The sequence below is a fragment of the Stigmatopora nigra genome, chromosome 1, assembly GCF_051989575.1.
Source record: "Stigmatopora nigra isolate UIUO_SnigA chromosome 1, RoL_Snig_1.1, whole genome shotgun sequence".
Taxonomy (NCBI): Eukaryota; Metazoa; Chordata; class Actinopteri; order Syngnathiformes; family Syngnathidae; genus Stigmatopora; species Stigmatopora nigra.
In genome coordinates, this window is record NC_135508.1 from 6300830 (window position 1) to 6320932 (window position 20103).

The 20103-nt window shown below is 37.5% G+C and overlaps 1 protein-coding gene across 1 annotated transcript in view; it reads left to right on the forward strand.

The window, feature by feature from the left end:
• Positions 1-20103, forward strand: part of kazna (kazrin, periplakin interacting protein a) — an 82192-nt gene that overhangs the window by 54828 nt on the left and 7261 nt on the right. The window contains exons 4-7 of the mRNA XM_077715451.1: positions 5590-5697; positions 15217-15408; positions 18276-18412; positions 19743-19913. Coding sequence (XP_077571577.1) covers positions 5590-5697; positions 15217-15408; positions 18276-18412; positions 19743-19913 — 608 coding nt within the window. The remainder of the gene's footprint in view (positions 1-5589; positions 5698-15216; positions 15409-18275; positions 18413-19742; positions 19914-20103) is intronic.

A 20103-nucleotide genomic window follows, 5' to 3' on the forward strand; every position in this document is an offset into this window, starting at 1 on the left:
TTTCATTATGTGGTAGAACACTTCCATTGGGTTTCAGTATCAGGCTGAAGTCTATGTGGCTACTGAATTGTGTATTGTAGCAGTCCACACATGCCATTCAAAGCTTACCCTTAGGCTCATTGTAGCTCAGTGACTATCTCTCAGTTGTGGGAGAGGAAACAAGGAGAAATGGACAAGGAAAGAGCACATGTGGACATAAAATGATCCGACAAAGACGGACTAATACATCGGGTTTAAATTGACAGACATGGGTTGAGGAGACATTCAGACCTGGGTCAAAAACAGGTGAACTTAATGGGCAATCACAAGGACAGGTCACATAGGGGAGACAACCCAACAAAACCTGACCAAACCAATATGTAACAACTGTCCCTGAACCGATCCCGTTTTAGGAAATAAAATGTTATATGGACGTCTCTTCTTCTCAACTCAAAATATAATAATGTCAGGTTCTAACTGTATGTGCCCTAGAGAAGGATCTGAGTTAACGAATTTTACATCATTACATTGTTACACATTTAGAAAAGTGAAGTCATCTGCCCCTGACTGTAATGTAGTATTTTTGTGGCCAGAAAAAATAATTTACGACTTGAACCTAAAATCTAATGTTGCTAATTACTGTCATGAGCATGACAGTGATAGAGTAACTTGGGAATTTAGACAGAGCTGTGTTGTTTCGTCTGTTCCAAAGTGGTGTACTGGCACATTCATTATAGAGTCTTGGCTGGAGTTACTGGGATGTTTTAATTAGCCAATTGGATAGAGCTTGTACCCTCATGAGTATTTCCTTTGTGTGCTGCCCTTTTCTCTGTACAACTTTAGGTTAGCCAGTACCCAAGTCTGAATGTGTGTACACTTCAAAAAGCTGGTCTGTAGCTAATGATCCAGTCATTTGGTAGATTTAATTATCCACAAGTTTGTGTCCCCCCTGGTAAGGGAGCCAGTCTATTAAGAAAAAACAAATGTGCGCTTGAAACTCATTTACACATCATTCCCCACCTCTGATTTGCTTCACAGTGACTCCCTTATCACATGCTATATGCGATCATACAGGCTGCCAACGTACCAGCTGGCTAACACTGAAGTCTTTTGCGTTAATGGCAAGCACAGCTCCAGTCATCACATTTTGTATCCCTGTTGTAGGTTTAATTCACTTGCTGTCAGATAAAATGTCAGAGGTTGCATGATAGGAATAAAACCAAAAATGGTTTATTCATTTTTAATCACTTTAGAAAAAGAAAAACATTGTTTCGAAAAAACTACTGGTGAAGTATTCTGTGGTCTAGACTAGCGGTTTATTTTGAAATCTCAACTAAAAACCAATTCTTTCTACACATTTTTCGAAGTTTTGTACCATTGATAGATACAGTGACATATCTGAGTACTGTTGTATCCTGTTTTATCTCCTACAGTTTGTGAAACGCCAAACATTTCCATACTTAATATTTCGTATAATACTTTTTTGGACATTTTTTTCTGGTCTAAGAAAGTGTAGAGATACATTGTCAAAAGTGTTAAAGTATCTTTATTTTGGGATTCTCTTGGAGAAATAGTAGCAGCAGGCACTTGAAAAGTGCCAAATATATTTTTCTTGTTGTCCTTGATCATTCAGAAATAGTTTTTGGTTATACTTTTATTTTTTTTTTCTTTGTGGATACTGCAGTCGAGAAATAAAAAAAGTTTGCTCTACAACTTCAAGCACTTTATCGAGCTGTCACATTAAGCACAAAGAAAGAAAGACAAATGAAAAGAACTGCCAAGAGACTCATACAGTTGGATGGCGATTTTATTTTTGTAATTGGAGTGTTTATTAATGCAGAGTTCCTGTCGGCCAGCTGAATCATCCTCTCGAGGCCTACTTTTATGTCTCTGAGGGTCAAATCAATTCCTCAGACCCGGACAGCAGCTGCCTTTTAGCCCTCACTATGGGATATGTCAAGGGTCTCCCCCAACCAGCCCTATATAAATGACGTAAGCGTTCACACAAAGGAAAACCCATCACATAAGAAATGGAATTCATCAGTTGAAGGTTATATTTTGATACTTTTTGTCTTCTTTATTATTACTTAATGCATTTGGTTGAATCTTTTTGCACTTTATTATTACTTTACCTCTCCCTCAGTTCGAAAGCGTGAAGAATATAGGTAAAATACTGTATGGATCATGAAAAAAATGTATTTTCCAGATTATAATGCACAACTACAAGACATGGATTTTATCAAAAGCCGGCTGTAGGCCTTACAATTTGATGCATCTTTCTCAATTTTGGTTACCGTATTTTCACGACTATAAGGCGCACCGCATTATAAGGCGCACCCTCAATGAATGAATTTTTTCCATATATAAGGCGCACTGTATTATAAGGCACACTGGATTATAAGGCGCACTGTCTATTTTGGAGAAAATTTAAGACTTAAGTGCGCCTTATAGTCGTGAAAATACGGTAATTGCTCTTGACTTCCAGGTATGAAGCACTTATTACACAGTCACCTCTAGAGCCAGCCATTGTGGATGTTTTGGATTTTTTTGTATAAACTCTTGCAGTGGGGCAGGAGCTATATGATGGAAGATGTTGTAAACTAAGATGGCATCTGCATATTTAACAGTATTGTTTCAGTTCAGGCGTTTGTGTTTTTTTAATATCCGACAGTGGTGGTTTTTCGTTTTTGGTTTTCAGTTTTTTCCATATATAAGGCGCACTGGATTATAAGGCGCACTGTCTATTTTGGAGAAAATTTCAGACTTTTAAGTGCGCCTTATAGTCGTGAAAATACGGTAATCGTTATATGAAATTCCTTTTACCATCCATCCCATTCAAAATGCCTTGATGGATGAGCGCATATTTTAACTTGTGAGTGAGTGTTGTCAGTGTATATGTTGGCGAGTGACCCTTAAAAGGCAATTTGCATTCTTGCAGTACCCTTCTATACATTTCTTCATCCTCTTCCCATTTAAACATTATTGTGTATTCTTCCTCCTTTCAATACAATATGAATTTGGATAAAAGAAAGTTGACAGCAAATCTTGACCACCAGACACCAGCCCGAGACACATTACAGAACCATTATTATGTGCTGTATATTTAGAGAAACCCTTAAATTGGGGTCTCGAAGCAGGTGGGTGTGATGAATACATTCAATGGCTTTCTTTATCTCAAGTCCGGCAGCTTGGGGTCTCAAGTGATGTCTGTGCAATTAAAGGCACGTGGAAGGCGTAAGAAAAGCAGTGCCTATCTACAGATTGCAGACTGACTTGAAAAAACACAGGCAGCATAGTACAGGGCCCAGTAATACTGCCTATTCAGTCCTTAATCACATCCCCTAGTCATTAGGGCCTTTTTTTTTGTTCAACCCGTCCTTTATTTTAGCAGTTTTCCTGGCATAGTTTTGTGAAACCATTGGGGAACGACATTTTAAAAAATGTCAATGAGCAAATGAGGAAGCAGGAAAGGTGATGGAGTCCGAGAGGATTTAATGGGACAGAGAGACCATGAGTACTGCAATAGTTTATTTCAATGATTCCCTTTAGGAGCATAACATGGTTTAGATTTTATCAGTAAATCATGTCAAGTTCAACTCAGTGCAGTCTTGACTATTTGATTTACCTTTAAATTAATGTTCTGACTTTGAACTTTGTGAGTATGGTGCACTGGGATATAGTGCTGTAAATTCCATTAAAAGTAAAGGTACTGCTTTAATTGAATAATTCAATAATTGAATTGGGCATTATATTCCACTTGTTGCTCTCGGTATGAGATTGTGTTCATGTAAACGAAATTATCATTTATAAGTTGTTTTTTATTATAATGGGATGTTGTAACTGAGTGAGTGAATTCATTCCAAATGTTCTCAAGTAACATCACTTCTGCTTTTGCTGTGGAATTTTAAAATATATGCTTATTATACTTGTTTTTAAAGGTTGTTGAGGAAGAAGAAATATGTACAGGTATCTGTCATTATGCTTGCGTTTCTTGTGTGTAATGTCTTTAGATAACAGCGTGTGGGCAGACTATACGTGGGAGGGAAAAATCAAATGGAACCTATTTTAAGTGAATATGAACATACAGAAAATGAATTTATAATGTCCCCTTTATAAATTTGAAGGTAATAACTTTCATTGTGTATATAAAAAAATGCATTTAACCATTAATGGAAAAAATCAGGTCCTTGAAAAAGATGGATTAATGCCCAACAATATTGTATACATCAGCATTGGCAGTACTGAAATGTACCATATATCGTGACCGGACGTTTGGTCGCCGGTCTTTTGGTCGCCGATCTTTTGGTCGCCGATCTTTTGGTCGCCGGTCTTTTGGTCGCCGGTCTTTTGGTCGCCGGTCAAATGTACTTCGATATTAAACAGTACTTAGATATTTAACTCTCCCTCTCATGAATATAATTTTAAGGGCTGGTTTCAACAGTTGACTCTCTGTCACCATTTGACCGGCGACCAAAAGACTGGCGACCAAAAGACTGGCGACCAAAAGACTGGCGACCAAAAGACTGGCGACCAAAAGACTGGCGACCAAAAGACTGGCGACCAAAAGACTGGCGACCAAAAGACTGGCGACCAAAAGACTGGCGACCAAAAGACTGGCGACCAAAAGACTGGCGACCAAAAGACTGGCGACCAAAAGACTGGCGACCAAAAGACTGGCGACCAAAAGACTGGTGACCAAAAGATCGGCGACCAAACGTCTGAGCACCACCATATATCCGTTGAAAAACATAAATGTATTTCCAAATTGTATGAGCAGCTGAACCGGTCACTTAATGCTGGACAGAAAGCAAGGCTGTATATTTGTTGCCTGATAAAGTCCATTATTGCAAACATAATGACTAATGGCGCGATGGGTACAGCACCCCCCCTTGACCTTACCCTCCCAGACACACCGGCTTGTAATTACTGCACATAGTTGAACAACTAATGGCTGCCTAATAGTTGGAAATGGGTGTTAATAGTGTGGAAATGAGGAGGCTCAAAGGGAGTTGATTTTTTTTAAGATGCATTTTGAATGGGAATAGATTACTACTAATACTATATCAGTATTAATTTATCACCTCATTGCCATACACTAAAAAATTACGGATTCACATAAAAGATTCCCTCCATTGCTAAAGCTTTCAGATGTTATTGTGAATCCAGTATGTGATTATTTTACATTAAGAATGATCTCGCACATTTTTATTTAGATGAAAAACAAACACTGACTGCACTCATTGCAGTTCTGTGGACACATAAGGGAGCCTGGAGAAATGCATTTGTTATGCTATCACTATATGCCACTGATGGTTACCAAAAACTATATTAAAACCACTGAACCTCACCAGAAGCAAATAAAACTCAAAAGTCATAAAAATGCTAATATTTTGGTGAGTGTGCTGAATTTAGGTTGTTTTCTATGGTGTTGCATCCTTGCCTGGAGCAAATGCTGAGTAATCTACTTGAAGGACAGCATAACATTTGTATTGAGGATTGCAGTATAAAAAATGCCCTATATTACACTACAATGTTGGTATGAGCTCTCATGAACAACTTTGATGTTTTTTTAAGCTTGTTTACATTGTGTATTATTTGTATTTATTACAGATAGTTCTCCACATACGAAGAAGAAGACACAATCTGCTGAGCTGTGCTACACAAGTGAAATCAGTAGTCTGATGGACTTCAACTCTCCCGATGCCTCATTGGACAAAGGTAACACTTTTCATATGTCTGGTCCAAGATTCAATTATTATACATATACAGTGTTCCCTCGCTTATCGCGCTTAATGGGGACCGGGATCACCCGCGATAAGTGAATTTCCGCGAAGTAGGGATTTCCCTTCAAAAATGCTTAATTTGAATTTAATTCCAAAAATATATATATATATATTTTTTTATTTTTTATTTTATTTTATTTTTTTACCCCCCTGTATACAGTACACCATATAGAATACGGGTAGAGAGAGTGAAATTCATGTTATAACAAAAAAAAACTGTAAAATATGTTGTTTCAATGTATGATTTGTATTATTATTATTTTTTTCCCAAAAAAATCTCGAAGCTCTGAGTCCGCGATAGCTGAACCGCGAAGTAGCGAGAGAACACTGTAATAGCCAAAATAAGCTCTTCCATTTGAAATAATAAAAGAAGGGAGAATGCACATGGATTTTTATAAAACAACTGCAACACAACAGCCCACCTCAGTCACTGAGTGCACTTTACTGTCATTTCCATGCATTAGTAATAGCTCTTCCAATAGCCTTATGGATAATGGCCTTGTTAGCCATTCTGCTGTATGTGATTTTTACTTTGGAATTATGAACTGCTGCACTTCCAAGAAAAACACTTTGCATTGTATTTGATGTCCATGGTTACCCTCAGTGTGTCGTCTATGCCTATTGTGTGTTTTTTTTTTTTATTCTCAGTAGATTTTAGAGGCATTGTGGTGTCAAATGTTGAAGCGACCACCTAGATGTTTGTGATTTATACATAGTTGCACCTAATCGCATTAGAACCTTTGACTTGTACAGTGTTTCCTTGCTTATCGCGGTTAATGGGGACCGGTAAGTGAATTGCCGCGAAGTAGGGATTCCCCTTCCAAATAGCTTAATTTGAATTTAATTCCATTTTTTAAAAAAATATTTTTATTTTTTATTTAATTTTTTTACCCCCCTGTAAACAATACACCATATAGAATACGGGTAGAGAGAGTGAAATTCATGTTATAACAAAAAAAACTGTAAAATATATTGTTTCAATGTAATATTTGTATTTTTCCCCCCAAAAATCTGCGAAGCTCTGCGTCCGCGTTAACTGAGGCGCAAAGTAGCGGGGGAACACTGTAAATGTAAAACTGACCTGTAAATATAAAGACACACTATGTGTATTCAATGGACATCTTCAAGTGAATATTTAGTGCTGACCTTCAATGTCAATGTATGTGTGTTGCCTAATGTAAGAGAGAATAAGGTTATAAATAGCTTTTGGACAGTCGAAGAACTGGTCATGGGATTCTTGATCATTTGTCAAAGGGAAGTGCAAGTACCAGTCCTCAGACAAAAGAAACATTATACTATAAATAGGACAGTGGAAATACAAGTCATATAGAGTTGTAAAAATTCCAGTGAGATGAAGTCTGTGAATAGGACTATGAGTGAACTCCCTGTACCAGACAGCATAACCAGCACATTAGTTAAGAAGCTTTCCATCCCACAAGGGAGATGTGATGAATCGTTCTATTACTGCTTTTCTCCAGGTTCTTTTAGCAGTTATTGAGTACAGGCACTTCAGGCCTTTCAGAAACAATTTCTTGCTGACGTTAACACTGTATCCTTTAAACCTTCTAATATTGTTTTAACAGCCTTTCACGAGAAAACAACATCAGATAATGGATGGGTTTTATTTCATGTACTATGTTCACTATTAATACATGACCATAACACTAATTCTCACATTCATCATCATATTCAGTTTCAAGAGAATTTATCTATAGTATTTATTTTGTGCTTGTATAATTACATTTGCGGATCTACATCACTCACCCATATTTTTAATGGGAGGAAGTCAGTGTCATGCTTCAATACATTAGAAACATGAGATTTTTGAGGAAAGTAAGTAATGAAAAGAAACCAATCAGAGATTTGGCAGTAAAACTAACTTTTGAAAACGTTCGTATGTATTTGGTCCATGATCAACACTTTGACATTAATGAATTCAGACATGAATTCCTCAAATTACTGTTTTACTGATACTAATACCCAATACGACACTAAAATGCTGACATTGGTATCGGTAAGAACTAAAAAATGTACAATTCATTGCACACTAATATGATACCAATGAAAAATGCCTTGTTTGGATTTTTATAGGCTAATAAGCTGCATGTATTTTGGGTTATGTCTCCAATAATACAATTGGCAGCTTAAATTATATTGACGCATGTCGCTAGCATATTATTAAAATTATTTTTCCCCACATTCCTACTCAAACACTTGAGAATATAACATGACCAAAGTTGGAATTGGTGACAAGGAAGTTAATGTTTTCCAATCGATGATTCTGTTTACCAAATTGTATTTAAAATCCAGTCATTACCTTAATATTTGCCTAGAACCTGAGGCAACAATCGGGTGTCAAGTTCTTTGCTGTGCTAAGCATGAATTCACTCACCTGAATATAAACCAATAACATGAGTTGGCACCACACTTGGCCAGTATTTGTATTAGTTTGCGTAATGTTGTGAAATTGTTAGTCCTATTGAGCTCTGTCCACTGTGTAGACTCATAGAGTCACCCTAACCAGTACAAGCTCTGAGCAGAAATGTAGCGACAGAATCTGAATACTGGATATTTTCTGGAGTTATGCAAAAAACATAGTTACTGTTCTAAATTGAGTGTGGGCTCAGTGAAAAACTTTTTGAAAGGGATTTTGTGGAACGATAAAGGGTTTGGAAGACGCCTGAAAAATCCTGGAATCTTTTGGAGAACCCCCCTTTCTGAAGGGGATGAAGTTAAATGGGGAGCAGGGAAAGTCTGGTGAGTAGAAATGACTGAAGGATGAAGGGACTTTTCCCCAAAAGTTTGAAATGGAAAAGCAGCAGTGCTTCATTTAGTTTCAGAAGTATTATTCTACTGATTTCTGGCATAAGGCGCTTGTGTGTATGCATGATTTTTTTCATTAATGGGAAGTCTTTGTTTGAGTCACTTGCTTATTAGTTTTACCGTTGGGAGACTTTAACCTGTCCTCACCTCAGTGGAGTTATTTGAGAGTACTCAATTGTTGATATGGCGTATTGCCCTTTAACCTACAAAGGAAAATGACTAAACACCATGGACAAACGTGGAGTTTGATCTCTTACGCTCAAGGTTGTTGACGAGGGCACTCTGGAATTGTATAAAATCAGTGTGTCACCCAACAGGCTTTTTTTTCTTTCTGGTTTCAATGGTGGAATGGTGAATTAGTTGTCAGAGATACAGTATGCATGCATAATACCCACACTCAGATAAAGTATATGAATTTCTTTGAGATCAGTTTTAAATCTGTATTCACCAATCTATTTGCATATAAGCATGCTGCATAATTGACAACAGCTACAATAAAAAAATAATAGATACTGCACAATATAAAGCCCACAGATCAGTTTCTTTTGTGATTTTATATCACCTAAAACAGTAGAGTAAAGGCAGACAAGGATGACCTCAAGTATGTGGTACCTAATAAATCTACCCTCATGTCATAACTACGACCTCATTCCAGTTTCTTGGAATCATTGCTTAATCTTTGCCAAGCAAATTTTATCAAAGGATTACTTTTAATCCTCAATGCACACTAGTGCTGAGCCCTCAAAGAATCGTCCTTGGGGGGAAATTGACTACCAGCTATTGACTTGCATGTTTAAAAAATATATATATATTTTTAAAAAAGGTTCAGTTTAATTTCCATAGAGATTTTTTTTCAACAACAAATAACATTTGGAATATCACTTCAAATAGATAGCTGGTCTATCTTTTGCTGTTTAAAGAAAAACAAAAAGTTGAAAGAATAAAAGTAAAGCAATGAAAGTGCAAGATGGTAAAGCCGCAGGCAAAGGGATTAATCTTTTTCACCCTCAAATCCATCTTCAAAATGCGGAATTGTACTCTGCTGTGGTTTGCCCTTAAATTGTAAAACAAACCTGCTGCTCAGGGATCTTGGTTCGTCATTTGGGGGCCAACAGAGGATGGGGGCGACCTGTAACATTTCCATGTTCCCGTAGTGATGTCGTTTTGACGAAAGGTACAAGTGAAAATGTATGGCTGTCTGTCTGGTATTTAAAATCAGTTATAATCTCTGAAGTTTGGACACACGTGTTTACATAAATCCTTTTTATATTTAACCTTGTAGTAAATATTCATCAGGCAGACTTTGATCATGATCGTTCATCAATTAAAGAGTGGAATGGAAAAACAAACAAAAAAACAGCATGAGATTAGTAGGCAGATTAGTTCTTCCCTTTCCTTTAGATCTTCTAAATTCCAAAAATATTTCCAATTGCGATATTGTCTATCTCCCACAATGTGAGTGGTAGACACTGTAGATGATAGCATCTGCAGCCATGAGCCAACACACAGAGATTGTTGTGGAATGTGAAGATATGCCCTATCTTTCTCTCTGATCAGTTGTCTCCACACAGCTACGTCAAGTGTCACTTTAACCCTGCTCTCTCTCAAGTTCGTTTGTCATTGCTGCAGGGTCTTGAAGCATGTAATTGCCTCACTTCCAGGCATGTACACGTAGTGTAAGAGTCAGTTGGTTGGATGTGGATGGATCCCTTGGTATATCAGAGTGTCTGATGGCAGAGAGCGATTCATGTACCGATCAGCATGGTTAGATTAAAGTGTTACATAGAGTCAGGTATTTGACGTATTTTATATGATGCTTTGATGGAGCCCAGATTATGCTTAAATGACATATATAATGATAAATCATAATCAATGTTCCCTCTAAGCTGTGCACATGCGCAATTGCGCATTACTCGTGTCTTCTCTGCGCAGCAGCAATTATATGGCACGCAGTAAATAAAATCCAAACTTTTTTTTACCCCGTTCCCCATGATGGCGCCGTTTAAGCGGCAGTCAGTGGTACTAGCTCTGTCCACTCTTATGTTTTTCGTGTTTTACAGCATGTTTTGCATGAAAGATTGGAGGGAACATTGACATGCACCTGCTTATGGCAGGTGTGATACTGGTATGCCCATAGCGAGCAATGATGATGTCACTCACACTGGTACTCAGTGCGCACAGGGAGGTTGCCTTTCTGCCCAGACCAATGAAAAATTAGAGGGAACATTGATCATAATGAATTAATATTTATTATTATAGTTATAATAGTAATGAAAATGATTTTAATGCCTTGCAGATTTTTATCTATATGAAGAATGCAAGCCTCCATTATAATTTTTGTTTTATCTGTAAGACTATTTATATATTTTAATATCTACTCCTTCCTGTCTTATGAGCTTTTCAATTTTCAACCATATGCTACATTACAATACAGTATATTACTGTAGTAGACCACCAGTCTTGATGAAAAATCCAGTTAAGACCAATACCTTAAAAAAAAAAAAATTCTGGGGTGTTTCAATGTTCTCACTATACCTAATTGGGGTTTATATTTTGCCTGGGTACTCCAGTTTCCTCCTACAGTCCAGAAAAATGCTAATTGAATTCTTGAAATTGTCCTTAAGTATGAGTGTGTGTGTGTTTGTGTGTGTGTCACTATGCCCTGCGATTGGCTGGCAATGAATCAGCACCCCCACGATCCTCTTGGGGATAAGAAGCATGGAGAATGAATGAATGGATGAATAATAGAGATTGGCATGTTCTGACTTCTAAAGCTCATGAAAGATATACTGCCTTTGAAGTTGGACAGAGGAAATCATTATTCACCAGATGAAAACTTGATTTGAAAGGGATACTCATTGTTAATTCAAAAAATTGAGTTTGACTTCAAAAGTGCTACATTATTTTAATGGGTATTTTTTTTGCCCTCCAGATCTCCTTATATGTACTGCACTGTGGAATTGTTGTTTTATCAGACCAGTGTTATAAATGCCCATCTTGACATGTGCAGTTCTCACATGTACCGTGTTAAAACGGTTGCTTTTGAAAAAAAAAATGCATAGCTACTACCGTATTTTCATGACTATAAGGCGCACTAAAAAGTCTGAAATTATCTCTAAAATAGACAGGGGCGCCTTATAATCCAGTGTGCTTTATATATGGAAAAAAAATGTATCATTCGTTGAGGGTGCACCTTATAGTCCAGTGCGCCTTATAGTTGTGAAAATACGGTACACTATTTCTATTTAAACTATTTCCATTGCAACTGCGTTTTTGTTTCTTCTGAAGGGCAGACATGACTTCAGCAAGAAAATTAATTCTCATGTGTAAAACAATAAATGGGATGTTGCTGAATCTTGTTTAAAAAAAAACATTGTAGATTTTCTTTCTTTTATTTCCTATAATTGATACGTATATCACTTTTTAATGTGACTTATTGAGGAAGGCTTGAAAGTATCTACTAGACAGGAGTTGTCATGCATGAAATGTGTTGTCCCCTTGGGAATACATTTCAGTGCATCACTAGTCAAAACACGGTTCTCCATAAATGCAGCGTTTTTCGGAAAGCAAAATAAAAGGTTATAATTTGATGACAACTACCCCATAAGTACTAGAGTGGTGGCTCACATCAACATCAAATTAAAATGCATTATTCCGTTTTGTGACAACAATGGAGTACACCTATCAGCTCTGACTGATTTCTACACAAATTCCAATAGACAATATGAATCTTTCTAAGTCAGTTTTACGATGTATACTTTTGTTTATACAATACTAAGAAGTTATAGTGTGTATTTCTTTATTAGGAGAAATGCTAAGGCATTAAAGCTCTATTTTTGTTGTATTTACCATTTGTCATTGGTGTGTGTTATTAGATATGATAGTCGTTATTCACATAACATTGTCTCTAAGAGCTTAAATCTCTTCTAGTTGACAAAAAATGATGCCATTCACTGTTCTAAATCTTTAAAAGCGGCATGGAAAAAAAAAACCAAACCTAATATGAGGAGAAAATTAACAGGTGCTCTAGTATGGGTAATTATGTTGCCATGTAACTGCACTCATCATCATAGTAATGTGCATTTCAGCAGATTGTATAAATTAAGCCTACACTAATATAATGAGTGGAAAGTACATTAGATGTAACCTCTGGAGGTCTTGTGTTCATGTTGCTGCTCCATCATGTCAAGGCTGTTCACGCCTTCTGTGCAGACAGGCTGTAGTCATGGCAGTGCCACCACAGGAGATCTAACAAATGAACACACAAGCACATGCACAGTGTCATTTACTGTTGTATTTTGATCTCTTACGTTAGCCAAGTCTAATACCTAATGGCCATTGCTACCCTTTGTAAAACAGTTTTTTTTTAATTTGTGTAAGGATTTGCTCTCTAATTTTGTTGTTGTTATTGTTGTTTTTTTGAATGGGACAAAAGGAAGGCAAATCTGACTAAGACCGACTATGGGTGTTTATTCATGTACCATCTAAAACAACTTTTTATATAATTACGGCTGACATTTAAAAATTTGTGTCGGTGTCATTGAATCCTCCAACTGGGTGCTCGGACGTTTGGTCGCCGGTCTTTTGGTCGCAGGTCTTTTGGTCGCAGGTCTTTTGGTTGCAGGTCTTTTGGTCGCAGGACTTTTGGTCGCAGGACTTTTGGTCGCAGGACTTTTGGTCCCTTTTGGTCCCCGGTCTTTTAGTTGCTGGTCCAATGGTGACAAAGACTTTACTGTTGAAACCAGCTCTCAAAATTATATTCATGATAGAGAGTTTAATATCTAAGAGATAGAGTTTAATATCTAAGTACATTTGACCGGCGACCAAAAGGGACCGAAAGACCGGCGACCAAAAAAAACAGCGACCAAAAGGGACCAAAAGACCGGCGACCAAGCGTCCGGTCACACCCCAACTGGTATCTACGGCCCGCTATATGCACAAGTGAAGCATTGCATTTAATGTCATTTTATATCAAATTGTGGCGTATCATTAGCTGCGTTTGTATCAGAACAAAAGTTTTTAAAAAGCAAAATAGAACGCTACATGAATAGCAGAAATTGCTGAACTGGTGCAGCAAGTGAGACTGCTAGGCATCACAGTATGTCTGCTACAAGTTTTCCGAGTCGGCTTGTTGAGTCATTGCCTCCCATGTCAAGTCAAATTGAGAACTTGGCAGGCATTAGCAAGTCAAGTCCAAGTTTTTGGTTTTTACTTTAATTCCCACTTGAGTCAATAAAGTTGCTATGTTTTAAGTTCAATTGTATCTTCTACAAATCCACCATCACTCTAATTTGACTTCATTTGCCAAAATAAGTAACACAGATGAAGTCAGAAAAACAGGTTTCAAAATAAATCGATCTTAAATCTAAAAACTAGGACACTAACAGATGGGTCGTTTTTATGATTTGGCATTGCTGATATTTTGGAGCAACAAAAATATTTAAGACCGATCATGTATCCTAGGAGATGGGTTGGAATCAGTGTATCACTTTCCTTTCTGCTTCCACAATGCAGTACCGCAAAGTCTCCTGTATTATTAAAAAGGTCAGTTCAATCCATTGTACCTCAACCTTACTAGTAGAAAATGACAGATTGGCTGATACCAATTGCAAATCTGTCTTCAAGTTAGTGTGCAAATGCACAGATTTTGTTTGGCAGTCATTCACGACATGAATGGCCAACATTGAAGTTTCAATTTGCTGTTTCAGTGAACTTGAATCACAATGGGACAAAGCATGTTTAGGACAGTCAAATGAAATTGAAGTGGTGATGGATGATGGTGAGCCCACAGTTTTTTAAGTCCATGCCCTCACATCAGATGCCATTAGCATCCATTTTGCCAACTTGTCACTGACAAATCCATATAAATTCATCTTTTTAAATATTTTTATGATGTTTGAACTACAGTGTTCCCTCGCTACTTCGCAGTTCAGCTACCGCGGACTCAGAGCTTCGTGGATTTTTTTTGGAAAAAAAATAAAAATACGAATATTACATTGAAACAACATATTTTACAGTTTTTTTTTTTGTAATAACATAAATTCCACTCTCTCTACCCATATTCTGTATGGCGTATTGTATATAAGGGGGGGGGGGGGGTTAAAAATATAAAAGAAGAAATTAAAAAATATATAAATAAATAAAAAAATAGGAAAAAAAAGTTTTTGGAATTAAATTCAAATTAAGCATTTTTGAAGGGGAATCCCTACTTCGCGGAAATTCACTTATTGCAGGTTGTCCCGGTCCCCATTAACCGCGATAACTGAGGGAACACTGTAGTGTAATTCTCCGACACAACTTTATTCTCAAACACTTCTGTACTTCTGTGAGTCGGTGTTTTATGGATTTTGACAGACTAATGAGCAGCATGTCTTTTGAAATTAATATACAGTCAAAGAATGCAGCTTGTAGTGTGACAAAATATATGAACAGATTCAATTTTCATGTCAAAGTTGGTGGAAGTGACTTGTAGCTAGGTGTCCTTAATGGCTAAAAAAATTACAGTACTCAGTCAAGCAATCAGTCCTTACAATATACACGGATATTATGGGCCTTTGGCAATTGTTAACTGTAAATGGCTCTTGGGAAGTTTTCTGGACACCCGTTGTTTAACTTTCTATTATTTGTGCAGTTCTGCTTCGCGAGGAGGTGGCCCAACTGCAGGAAGAGGTGCAGCTGCTGCGCCAGATGAAAGATATGTGGGGTAAGGACCTGGAAGAAAGCCAAGGAGGATGCTCGGCGGACGTGCTCTCAGCCTCCGACCTCCGCATGCAGCTGGCCCAAAAGGAGCAAGAGCTAAACCGAGCCAAGGAGGCTTTGCAAGGTCAGAACTTGAGCAAAGAAACAAATAACTGTGTTTAATCTATAAAACACAACCACTTTTATAACTTAAAAGTATACACTGGCTGTTTTGTCAAGTTTAAGAGAGCCTCCTCAATGGCATTTGAGCAAAGACGTGTTTTGGAGTGTATTCAGCCTGAAGTATTAAAGATGCAACTACTAGTATGTGGGAAATAAAATACAAACTATACTGGAATATCCCTTGAAAGCTGTATTTTCTCAGAAGTCAAACTAAACAATAATAAATCCTTGCACCCGTAAGGAATGTATCAAAACAGACAAAGAACCTAATGCATGTTTTGACAGTATTCATATGCCAATACAAGCTTTAAGTGGGGAATTTAACTTGACTTCCGTGGTACGGAAATGTTAAGCAAGGGGAATCTGGTTTACCACTAAGATGGCGTGTGAAATGGGACAACAGGAAATTGCCATTGATACTGTTAGCTGGGGGTAAATTGAAAAGGCAATGTAAGAAAACAGTCACCTTGAGTAGAGTGTAGACTTTAAGTACATATGTGATCTTATAGAGTAGGTTAGACTTACCAAACATTTAGTTAATCAATCCCATGCTTGATTACTTTTACCCACATGAAAAATCCTCCCAGCGGTGTCTTACGACCTCAATTTTAACTTTGTTTTTATTTATATTTCACAAAATGTTCATTGGAACTGGGCTTGGTGTTTTTATTATGAAAAACATGACTAATTTAGGTGAATTGGACTCACAAAATACTGAACAACTTTTACATTAAAAATACTCCTGCTTTACAGCAATGTTCCCTCTAATTTTTCATGTAAAACATGCTATAAAACACAAAAAACAGACAGAGTTACTACCACTGGCTGCCGCGTAAACGGCGGCATCATGGGGAAAGGGGTAAAAAAAAAAAATAAGAATACAGTCCCGCCATAAGTGAATTTCCGCGAAGTGGGATTCCCCTTCATTAAATGCTTAATTTGAATTTAATTATTTTATTTATTTATTTATTTTCCACCCTGTATACAGTACTCCATATAGAATACGGGTAGAGTGAGTGAAATTCATATTATAACAAAAAAAAACTAAAATATGTTGTCTTAATGTAATATTTGTATTTTTTTCCCCCAAAAAATCAGAGTCCGCGGTGGCTGAACCGCGAAGTAGCGAGGGAACACTGTACATGAAATTTTTTTTAAAAAAATATAAGACAGTCTGGATTTTATTTACCGCGCGCCATATGATTGCTGCTGCGCAGAGAAGACGAGCGTAGTGTACGATTGCGCATGTGCGCAGCTTAGAGGGAACATAGCTCTACAATAAGTATACTGCAGGTGTGTAGGTTTGCCAAACGTCCGCATGTAATGGAGGTAATGCCAGTGTCCATTATTCCTTCAACATCTTGGTTCATGAGCACAAGATCATCAACCAATTCATCTCTGTTCATTAAACATTCAAAGGTTGTAGATGCCCTGACCGTCAATGGCCTCTTATACTGGTCACAGTGGGCATCTTGTCTTGGCAGATGGCTGTTGCCCAACAATCCCAGTTGCAGTTTATGAAGTAGTCACAGTTGTTGGCTCGTCTCAACAGCATCTTTGAGTTCACTGAGGCAGGTGCAAAGAGATTTTTGTCCTTCCGTTGGAGGGCAAAGAAATTTGTTTTGACTGAATACCAATCCACCCCCCCCCCCCACTGTTTCATACTTAAGAGGTGAACCTGTGTGTAGCCTAGTTGAATTTTGTCATCTCTGTAGTTTGTATTTTTGATGCAATTGCTTTTTTTTATGTCAAAACCCTCTGCAAAACCTCACTTAGAAATCCGATACGCGTTATGCCGTGCCATCCCTTATTGTGCATACCCAATCACTAATGGTCAATCTCCATTTCATTACAACACCAACACACACTCGCCAATGACAAATCAGAGCAAAGAGTTGAAATATCAGCATAAAATATTTAAATTTTACACAGTCAACTGCATATTAATGAGAGAAAACTGTTTGTCGAGCTTGAAATAAGCATTGTGGGTATTTTCCCTTCAAATTGTCTTGAAAAACATGATCAAGTGACCTCAAAGATTATTTAAAACAACGCTAAAACTTAACCAATTACGAGACTATGCCAAGTAGGAAACGAATAACATCTTGTGTCAATTTATTTTATTCTTATTCATTCAAAAGCTGGTTTATGTACTTTGGTTTTGATTGATTAGGGTTTGATTCATTTGTGTATTATGTGAGAGAAGACTTGGAGATAAGTGGAGTTAGACCAAAAATTGCAATGGGCAGGGAGAAACAGAAAAGGTTGAGTTACTAAGGCAACCTCTCAATGCATTTATGAAAGCAATAGAGGGAAGAAAAATCATTATTTTTCAAGTGATCCTCCAGAAATACTAATCATACTATGTTAAAATGTGAGAGACATCTTTGTCCGTTGTTTTGGGTCTTAGAGCAGCCAAACCAGATGAAACTTGGAGAAGTTTGAACAGTTCGTATGCAGACATGCAGTTGGCTGAAAAGGAAAATGAGGTATATGTATTACGGAAAAATGACATGATCGTATATTGCTCGGTGTGGCACGGTGTTGAGGGTGTGGCACGTACGCCTCGTAGTTTTAAGATCGGAGATTCAATCCCTGGTATGTTCTCACCTTGTCGAGTTAGAATGTTCTTCCAGTGCCTGCGTGGGTTTTCTCCAGGTACTCTGTTTTCTCCCATTCTCACAAAAATGCTGGTTTATCGCATGTGAAAATGTTCAAAAAAATAGCTTTGGGAATTGGGAATGATGTTGCAGAGGATACTTTGTCATTCTAAGGAGTTTGTGCTTACCCATAATGCATTGCCCATCCACTTTTCTCTCTTCTTTTCAGCCATGAAGTCTGACCGCAAGCGTCTTAAGGCCGAAAAGGCAGACCTAGTGAACCAGATGCAGCAACTTTATTCTACACTGGAGAGCCGGGAGGAGCAGCTTCGTGATTTTATCCGAAACTACGACCAGCATAGAAAAGTACAACATGATATGCCTCATCATTTCTTTTAATTTATCACCATGTAGGTACAATGTATTATTGTTTATTGAGTGGGCACCGATATCGTTTGTTAGCTTTTTGGAGTTTGGAGTAAATACAGAGACTGGTTCCAAAACATGGGCAGTATTGTTTCCCCAATGTTTATTGGGCCATAGTTTTAGTTACCTATTTGGTTTATAATATTCCGTATTTTCATGACTATAAGGCGCACCTAAAAGTCTTAAATTTTCTCCAAAATAGACAGTGCGCCTTATAATCCAGTGCGCCTTATATGTGGAAAAAACAGAAAACCAAAAACGAAAAACCACCACTGTCGGATATTAAAAAAACACAAACACCTGAACTGAAACAATACTGTTAAATATGCAGATGCCATCTTAGTTTACAAAATCTTCCATCATATAGCTCCTCCCCCACTGCAAGATTTTATACAAAAAAAATCCAAAACATCAACAATGGCTGGCTCTAGAGGTGACTGTGTTGTGAGTGCTTCATTCCTGGAAGTCAATAGCAATTACCGTATTTTCACGACTATAAGGCGCACTTAAAAGTTTTACATTTTCTCCAAAATAGACAGTGCGCCTTATAATACAGTGCGCCTTATATATGGAAAAAAATGTAATTCATTGAGGCTGCGCCTTATAATGCGGTGCGCCTTATAGTCGTGAAAATACGGTAAATCACAATATTAATCGAACACATACCTATTACTCTGTGACAATCTGGTGGACACAAGTGGCAAATACCTTCTATCTCCTAGTGGAAGAGCATTGTTTTCTGCTGGCCACTAGATCAACTTGGACTAATTGGGTAGCTTGCTTCAATGATTGAGTAGTTTTTCCCCAACTCAGGTGGTTGTGGGCTCGTTTCCCTCCTGTGCTGACGTTGTCCAAGTATACTTGTGCAAGATACTGAACCCTACTAAGGTCCTGATGCTGTGTTATCCGTTTTTAAATGAGGATTATCTAGTGTTCCTTGAAAAATCTTTTGAAGTATGTAAGTAAGTGCATGTAAGTATATGAAATAGAACAGAGTAGATTAGTGTGATGTTAGGAAATTACTGTTCATGGCGCCCGCCCGGGTGGAATATTTTAATCTTATATTATTCATACTAAAATAATAATAATAAAATATTTGAGATCCACCTATTTCACTTGCTTTGTCAGGTTTTGATGGAAAAGTGAAAAGATTATTGCTGTAGATCTCTATAAATCAGTAAAATGTGCATTTTTTTTGTCAGCCAATTGTGTGTTCTTGTTATTATTATACATACACACGCACTGACTACACTCTGTGGTTATCCAACAGGAAAGCGAGGATGCAGTAAAAGCACTTGCCAAAGAGAAGGACATGTTGGAGAGAGAAAAGTGGGACCTGCGACGGCAGACCAAGGAAGCCACCGAGCACATGGGAATGCTGCGGACTCAGCTGGATCTCAAAGAAAACCGTATTAAGGAGTTGGAGGCTGAACTCGCTATGGTAAGAAGGAGCGTGCAGAAATCAAATATTTCGGAATTGGAGTTTAAGTACTTGGGCACACACACACAAACACGTACACACACACACACACAAACACATATACTCACTCACCTCAATCCATTGTTGTTTTTGTGTCACAGTTCTTTAATCCCATTTTTAATCTGGATCTGAATTTTAAAAACTAGTAAAT